The sequence below is a fragment of the Malus sylvestris genome, chromosome 15, assembly GCF_916048215.2.
Source record: "Malus sylvestris chromosome 15, drMalSylv7.2, whole genome shotgun sequence".
NCBI classification, from domain to species: Eukaryota; Viridiplantae; Streptophyta; class Magnoliopsida; order Rosales; family Rosaceae; genus Malus; species Malus sylvestris.
In genome coordinates this window covers 28,293,015-28,302,392 of record NC_062274.1, presented here as the reverse complement: position 1 = coordinate 28,302,392, position 9,378 = coordinate 28,293,015, and the positions used below count along the sequence as shown (strand labels likewise).

Genomic DNA, 9,378 nt, shown 5'->3' with positions numbered 1-9,378 from the left:
GAGGTTAAATATCTAATCCTTTTCACTTTTACTCAGATTTTTTTTTTTTTTTCAAACAATAGATTTGTTAGATTAAAGAGCTAACGAGGTTCAAACTTACGTGGTCATGCAAAGACAACACTTTTCTCCATTACTGTGATAGAAGGTCACTTGCACTTGTATTCCTTTATTTGATTTCACATTATACTACGGTTTGTATATAAGTCGATTAAGAGCAATTTAGAAAAACATGTATGCATTTACTAATTTACTCTCGATCAAATCATTTTGTAGAATGCCAGATACACACAATGTTGGACAAAATAGGTGGTGGTGGTTATATTACAGCTCAAGGTCGTGACAACCCTAACGATAGTACAGGTTTTGTATTCAAAGATTGCGATATATTTGGCACAGGTCCTGTACTTTTAGGGAGCGCCCACGGAGCATATGCAAAGAGTGTTGTTTGCCTCGACCTACATGGAAAATGTTATTAACCCAGAGGGTTGGTCAGCATGGCATCCTTCTGGTTCTGTGTAAGTTTTCTTTTGTTTTGAACAATGTATTTTTCTTCATGATATAGAAAAGGAAAAATATTACTTACGCACATAAAATTAACATCGTTAGTGACACGATCTTATACATATGGATTATGGATTTTACATATAACTAAAGAGTTTATCTCTATTAGATGAATAGTGTCTATTATAAAGTCAGTTGTGTGTGTCTGCATTGAATTATTATGTAGAGAATATGTACTATCAGTTAAAAAAAACACACTTTGTCAACCTCTTTAGTAAAGTTTCAAACTTTTCCCTACTTAAATTAAACAAATATTGATTACGCAATTCTAAAACTTTAACTCTACTAGTCACTTAGTACTACAGTTTAGTAATGGGTTGTACAGGACTAGAAGCAAATATGACCCATCGTGTTGAATGGGAGAAGCAGTCACCTCCTGAGGAAGTGGCATATTGGACAAATACAGCTTCTGTCATTGACCAAGATGGATGGTTGGAAAGACAACCACACTAAGCAAGGTTCAAGCAAAACTAAAACGCAGCTAGCTAGAGGTCCTTGTATCAAATAATCTTCAATTGTTTCATTTCTTCTTGGTCTGTTATTAATAATCAATCCTTATATCAACAAGCAGTTCAACACAAGCGGTTATCATGGTCACGAGATGTATATTAGGTCAGAAGCAGCTAATGTGAGAGAATTGATGAACAGAACTCGAGTGAATAAGATTCCTGGATTGAGTTGGATTAAGTCATAGAAATGTGTAAATGGGAAATCAAGCATCGTCGTGCCATTCTACAGAACTAATCATAGTTTGAAGGAGTACTGCCATTGATGAAGTTAATACTTCCGTGATCAACCATTAAGATGTAGCAGTAAAATGGTGAGCTGAAGCGACAACTCTCTCCGTCGTCTCATTGTCCTAACATATTTTTTCCTTTATTTTCGATGCAAACATCTAACATATACTCTTACATTTCTTTCGTCTGGCCATACCACCATAAGATATACATATTTCGTGTTCCTACATCAATGGTTCATGCATTGAGAAAACGGTCCTAAGCCCACAGAAACAATGTTTCAATGACTTCGGGGAAAATACAATTGGATTTCCTCTTATCTACCATTAACAAGAAAGAATTTGCAGGTACCGACTGGTTTGTCTCGACCCTTGACAGCAACAAATTTGAAGCATGACATTGCCTTGCTCTCCCACATCATTTTCTGTAGCTCACTCAGCAGGAGGAGCTCTATGATAAGCTGGAATAGTAGCAGGAAAGAAGGTCTGTCTTACTCCCTCCGCCTTGATGATGGGGAATATAATACCCGACGCACTCTGGCAAAAGGAAAACGCTCTTCGTTAAGAATCAGGGAAACTAATTGAAATCATGTATACTGTATACAATGACGGCCATGGATCTGCTCAGTTAGAAAATTAGGTATCTAGCTCATACGAAAGTTCATATATAAAGCTGCACCTTGAGATGCAAGGTACTTGTAAGAACAAAACAAACGGCTTCACATTGTATACAATTTTTGTTCAAATAATGAAATTTTGTTCTTTGATTAGACGTCGTGGCAATTCACAATATCAAATGCGAGTCTAATGAATACTATTGTTCTTACTATGCTCTGAAAGTATGAACCACACAAAACATGATTCAATATTCAATGACCATCAAGGAAATTAGGGGGAAAAGAAAAACCTACCAAAAGTAATCTAGCTCCAAGCCACACGCGTTTTAGTGAAGGAAATGGTAGTAGCAAACGACCAACACCATATACCGCCACAGCAAAAAAGTGAAGGACTAAACTCAACGGACGAGGGTTTAGACCAGAAAGCAAAGCCACTGGTCCTGTTGAACAGACACCTCCGAGGCTGAGATAGTCAAAACATGCTTGGCGCATCTCTGTCCTTGCTTCATCAGGGGAGGCAGAGAACACCTTGTATAGGGCACCTGCCAAGGTATTTATTGTAGATGCAACCGGCTGCGAAAACAACATCAAATGTCAGTAGGATGAATAAGTAGTGTGATAATAATCTCTATTACAAGCAATGCAACTATGAAATCAATTTTTATGGAGCTTAACAGGAAACAGAACTGAAACAGTTCGATTTCACGTGTTCAGAATTATTCTTTTCCAGAGGAATCACCTTTAAAGAAATCATTATTTCTGTAACTTTCGCAAGGTATAACAGGATTCTAGGTATGTGCACAGTGATATTAAACAGTCACACGAGCAACAGAGCTTACCTTCCGCAAGGTATAAAACGATTCTAGGTATGTGCACAATGAAGCTGCATCATGTAGGTCATGCAACGGCTTAAGAAGATCCCTCAGCACGACAATATCTGACAGTGCCACAGTCATTCCTCCGCCAGTTAAAGGATGACGCATATTGAAAGCATCGCCCAGCAAAAGGGCTCCTGGAGTTGGATGTGGACTGGCAGGCATGCTTCTGTTTGGCATTGTTCTAATATTTCCTTTATCAATTGCAGCAATGAAGGCATCATGAAGTTCAGGTGGAACCTAAAACAGATATTTTCTTCATTAATTCATAGAAGCAAGAAGCCAGCTCAGGCCAAAAAGGAACAAAGAAACTACTGTCGACAAAATAGGACCAACCAAAATGTTTCAAAGTTGAAATTAAGAATTCTAGTTTTGAAATTGAAAGGTACCTGTGGAGCCACCACATTCTTCAAACGGTTGGCCAACGCACCATTGGCAATCGGAGGTACCCTTTGGCCGGGTACATCAACCAAGCAACGGACTTCTGTACTGCTGATTTGATAAAACAGGATCGGAGAGGGATCTCCTAGAATAACATGCCCATGATTTGCAAATGGGAGTCTGCAATTTTCCAAGACTAGTCCTACGAAGCAAGAGAGTACTTCTACCTGTGAAAAAAGAAGATTGACGTTATCTGTCTATGTAGAAAGTGTGAAGCGAAAAAGTCAGTACTAATTCAAGACGATTGGATATAGTTCAACCATGGATCTCCGACGCTAGGAGTTGAAAGAATAAATGACTGTATCGGCATCCTAATCAGACCAAGTAATAGTTCAATTAAGGATTTGAGGAAGCAACTTTACCTGAGGCTTGCAAAGAGTGCAGCGCAGATTTGAGAAGCAACCATCACAAACAATTGTAAGAGGAGCGTAAACTTTAAGTTCTTGACCATCCTTAGGTTTGTATTGAACCCCCTTAATTGTTCCATTTTCTTCAAGCAGGGATGTCACAGTACCTTGCTCCAGTTGTACACTGAAAAGAAAACAAAACACAAGAGGATGCATTAGAAAAAGAGGAAGCGTCACTGAAAAAATGCGGATCATTTAACATAAAATCATGCGTCAAGGAATCGAGCAGGACAACAAAATATGCATTCAAATGAGAAGGCAAGAAACCTTACTTGGGAAGCTGGGCAACTTTTTCTCTCATCCTCTGTATGAATCGGCCATTGTGGAAACTTCTCCCCGCCACATCGGAGTTGAACTGTTCCAGAGGATAGGTCACCCGAGTGTTCTTCCCATCCTTAAAAAGAGCGTATCCAACCACTCGCTGAGCATCAATTTCCTCCACACAATCTGAAACCAGTGCTCATTCGTGTTGATGTCATGGTAAGATTTCACAACCGAAACCAGTACTAAGAAAAAGCAGAACATTCAACATTCAACATTAAAACCAAAACCAATACTAAGAAATAGTAACATTGGTTACCTTCAAGTCCCAACTCAATCAATTTCAGGTACCCCCCCCGGCTGGAGAAGCTCACCGACAATTCGATCCGGCTCCGTCAAGTCTCTTTCAATCACATGAACACGTCTTCCCTCCTGGGATTAGCGGCAAACAAAGTTAGTTTCTACATTTCTACATAAACACCTTTACAGCTACGGCAGCTGAATGGTCGTTAAGGGGCAAAGTAACGATCCTCTTTGTGAGGATGCCGGATCCTCCTTGTTCATCGTACGTTTAAAGATCATCGTACATTGTGCAATCAGAAATCATCGTATATCGTGCTATCAGAAATCATCGTAAGTTCAAACAGAATTCTCATTGCAAAGTAACATATATATATTTTATTTGAAATCATCTAACATATTTCTACGCTCAGCTTATTTTTTACACCTATATTGTTTTCAATTAAACCATCAATATCTCTTTAAACCCAAATTTACTACCTCAACTACCCTCACAAACCCAATTCAATATGTACATTTATTTTTATACCCATTTGAAAAATAAAAAACCAAAATCAAAGCATTCTCTCCTTTGCCTTCTATCCTTCCAACAGTTGCTTTTGATGACCACTTAGTACTACGGTCTAGTAGTATTCTTTTTCACTTGTACATGAGAGGTATTATATTCGATTCTTGCCACAAGCAAATTTGAACCACATTATTGTTAGTTCATTATGAGGCTAAGCCCACCCCCTCTCCTTAGTATAGATAATATCGTTTGTTTATAAAAAATAAAACAGTTGCTTTTGATGGAGTCTCCATCACCCGTCTCCATCACCCACTACAACGTTGTTCTCATTAAATCTTAAGTTGCTTTGCGTGACCATATCAAACAAGTCGTCCCCACTAGACTACCCTTGGGTATTTTGGCTTCTCCAACACACTCGCTAGCGAGTGCCTATATTTGAGTTGGAGTTCACTGTGTTTGTACTAAAAGGCCTCACTAAATTTGAGTTTCATCCAACTGTTGTAGCGTTCTTGGTAGGCCGCAAAACCAACACTAATGAACTTAAAAGATTTTATAATATCTTTTCGATTTATCAATCTGCATAGATTTTATATGAATTATATGTAAGTTGTCATTTTCAAGAGAAACTTGAAAGATTAGAAAGACGAAGAAACCAAAACTATTGTGATGTCACAGAAAGAAATATTAAAAAATGATGAACAAGTACACAAATGTAAATTGAAAAACCACATTTTCTTTTAACATTATGAGTTTATGAACACCAGATTAAGTTCAACAAAAAAAAACCTTCAATATCATGTGATTTCTTGTCTACACAAAATTCAACCTCGTCAGATAATTAAAAGCATGTGACCATAATGTACTTGGTTTAAAAACATTAATGACGGGTCTAATCTCAAAACTCATCCAGGGAACAAAGTGTTAATTAAATTGGAGGCAAATTGTCTGCCCTTCCCATCATTTCCTATTTTGTGCAGTCACGGTTAAGTTACGTCAACAATTTATAATAATATAAAATGTTAACGTCACTTAACCGTGATCACACAAATAGGAGGGGATGGGAAGGACACCCAAACAGGAGGGTAGACAATCTAATTTTTATTGTTAATTTCATCTTGTACTTGTTGGTAATTAATAAAGACATTTCATATTTGAAATTTAAGTTAGGTGTAAAAAAAAATTATATGGGTTCAAATAAAATTTCTTTTTTCAAAATTTGTGAAAGAACATGATGAAAAAAAGAGATCCATCCCTCGTGTTAGCCGTTGTAATTAAAAAAAAATGCATTTTTATCTTACAAATTTTATAATAAAAATTTAATTTTATAATTTTATATTGAAAGATATACGGGTTCATCATAATAAATTGTCGATTTGCTCCACACATTTGAGCGTGCAAGTATTTACTTTTACTGAACTAAATTATCGAAAGGTGTTGATTTTTTATTTATTTGGAAAATTGATAAAAGAAAAAAAAATTAAAAATAAAAGCAAACAATAGGTGCGTCATCAACTTTTGTGAGTGCATGCCAAGATCGTGACTTTTCAATCGGTTAGTTAAGAACAAGGAAGAAAATATCGGTAATATCGGAAATATCGGTAGTCCGAAAACACGGAAATATCGATGGAAATATCGGGATAATATCGATATCGATAAAAATTACATGGAAACCACGGAAATTGTAAGAAAAACTTGGAAATTTTTATTGAAACTTTGCAGGATGTTTATTTAGTCAATTATCTATTAGTTTATCACAAAAAATTAGAAGGAAATGCATTGCATGATGGATTTAACATTATCAAGTTGATTATATAGCGAGCTGACAAATATTGTGAGTGTAGAAAATATGTAGTAATTAATGAAAGAAGTCTAAACACACCATAATCATTTATATATAATGAATTAGTACAATATTTTACACTTTATACATTGCATGGTAAGATACATGAGTGACTTAGTACCACATAGAGTTCCTATGAGGTTCAAAATTTTCACTATCTTCATCATCTTTATGTGTAGAGTAGATGTATTTTAGCATATTTTCACAAAAACATAAGTGATATAGTGGTCAAGGTGTTGAAGGAGTAAAATGGGAAGGGTTCGAATCCCCTTGGTGTTTTAAAGACAAAATTATATTAGTTTCCAAAAAAAAAAAACACAATTATATTAGTATTTTATTAGTTCTCAAAGACTTATGCCATGGAAGAAATTGCATGGTGTACATATATCAACCATGGAAGGTGACCTCACCCCCAATATGAAAACTGACGGTCCAATAAATATGGCACCTCACCCCCAATATCAAATTCGAATAATAATGTAGTTCGAAAAAAAGTTGAAAACATTTTTTTTTGTTAACCGGCGGCATTAAAAAGATGAATGTATTAATTAAGAGTTGCTTTACCAACAAAAGCACGGGACATCCACTCATCTTTCTCTCTTCCCTAAACGCACCCACACCACACAAATTTCTATCATTGTCTCTCTCTCTCTCTTGCCCACATCACTCTCCTTCTCTCCCTCGGTCTCTCCGTCTCCTTCACACGCACACACAACAAGCAGAGAACACAGAGCCTTCCGTCTCCGTCTCTCCCTCGGTCTCTCCGTCTCCTTCTCTCCCTCGGTCCGGTCTCTCCGTAGTCCGTCCAATATGCTGGGTCACCTCATCACCTCAGTCTCTCTCGAATCTCGATCTCGATCTGGATCCTTCCCTCAATCTCTCCATCCTTCTTCTTCTCCCTCAGTCTCTCGAACTCGATCCTTCTCCGGTTCTCCCTCCCATCTCTTCTCTGCCACTCTGCCGAGCACCATCACCACCTCCCCCCCCCATCTCTTCTCTGCAACTCCGCCGAGTTGCTTGGGGCCTTTTTACGATCTCTCTACACCCCGGGGGACGTGATTTTGTTGTTGTTCAGCTCGTACCCACCACCTGTGGTTTCCTCCTCCCTTTCTCACCTCCCGGCGGCGACGACGACGACGAATATCGCGATAATATCGATAATCTCGCGATATTTTCGATATTATCGATAATATCGCGATATTTGGACGAAAACCACACAGATACCTATTTAAATATCCATTCCCCGAAAAATCGATATTATCGGCGATATTTCGCCGATAATATCGATATTTAAATCCATGGTTAAGAATAATGTTAGGGGTGTGCTATCTACACATTCTTTTTACTTCTCTCACACCCTTTATTCATTTATGTCTTCTGATCTTCTTTAATTCATCCGATCCGACGGTCGAAAATTACAAAGGTGTGAGAAAAGTAAAAAGGGATGTGTCGATATCACATCCCATAATATTATTCATACAATGTTTTTATATCATATTTCTATATCATCTTAGGTGGTATCTGATGTAGTTAGCCATATCATTTGAAAAAATTGTAAAACCCAAGGAAATGAAGGAGAAAGACTCTTCGTATAACACAATCATCATTTAATTAACTAATTTTTCTTAATTATTAATTTATTAAATAATGAATTAAATTTAAAAATCTGATTAATTCAATTCAAATGATGTGGCTATTCACATCAAATGCCACATAAGATAGTATAAAAATGTGATTAAAAAACATAGTATAAATAACATTACTCATTAGTTAGTTAATAGTAGTATACGTAACACATAAACGACCAAAGAAAACTTAATAAGCAAACACTTTCTTGCAAACCAAAAGCATGTTTTCTCAATCCGACAAGTTACTGTACCCACATTCACAAATAAACAAACAAAGCTGAATTTCCAATAAATAAATAAAACAATAAAAATTCAAATTGTGCTTTCTCGTTTTTTTTCTTTTCTTTTGTTTACCTTAGCGAGGGTAAGGGCGAGAGCACCGCCAGCAACTCCTGCACCGACAACGATGACGTCGGTGCCAGTGCCGTGAACTGGCGGGACTTCTCCGTCATCGAAGCGGTTGATACTTTTTTCTTGAACGTTCGTCGTATTATTGTTGTTCTTCTGAGCCTTGCTCTTGGCTTTGCTGTAATTACGGCGTCGGAGAACAGACAGAACGAGGAAACCTAAGAGGGAGGCGAAGAAGGTCAAGAGAACGTACGGATCAACATCCACCATTCCCGCCATTTTAGAAGAAAACCCAGGTGACGAAAAGGAACTCCCGGATGAGAAAGAAGAAGGCCCAGATGGAGAAGAAGAAGAAGAAGAAGAAGACAAGCCAGATGAACAAATGCTGGAGTGGGGTGCAACTAGTAGTTTTGGGTGTTCTTGTGGTGGGTGTGCTGGTTGGTTTAGAATTATGGGAGGAGAGAGAGAATGGAGGGGGATGAGGGTTATGGGCTTTGTTGGACCATTTTTGGGTTGGGTGGGGAACTGGAGGCTCATTTGTTTCGTATGTGATTATTGATAGTGTCGTGGTCATTTTGCTTTATAGATCAACGGGGCACACCTATGGTTTTAAACCCTTATAACTAAGTGACGAAAGTACCCTTGTGTTCAGAACGACAGAAAACCTACTTACATTTTTCGTTCGTTACTTATATTTTATGAAAAGGGTGTGCTATCCACACACCTCTTTTTACTTCTCACACACCCCTTGTTAATTTCTGTCCGTTGATCTTCTTTAATTCATCCGATCCGACGGCCGAAAGTCAAAAATGTGTGAGAGAAGTAAAAAGGGATGTGTGGATATCACACCCTTTAT

At 37.6% G+C, this 9,378-nt stretch overlaps 1 protein-coding gene across 1 annotated transcript; it reads right to left on the bottom strand.

The window, feature by feature from the left end:
* Nucleotides 1–1,308: 1,308 nt before the first annotated feature.
* LOC126601280 (squalene epoxidase 3-like) lies at nucleotides 1,309–9,079 on the bottom strand. Its single transcript, XM_050267967.1, is given in 9 exon segments — nucleotides 1,309–1,834; nucleotides 2,209–2,487; nucleotides 2,754–3,029; nucleotides 3,179–3,397; nucleotides 3,593–3,761; nucleotides 3,910–4,084; nucleotides 4,218–4,254; nucleotides 4,256–4,330; nucleotides 8,529–9,079. Coding segments are annotated over 9 exon segments (1,866 nt in total). The 5' UTR covers nucleotides 9,060–9,079; the 3' UTR covers nucleotides 1,309–1,729.
* Between the last annotated feature and the right edge of the window lie 299 nt (nucleotides 9,080–9,378).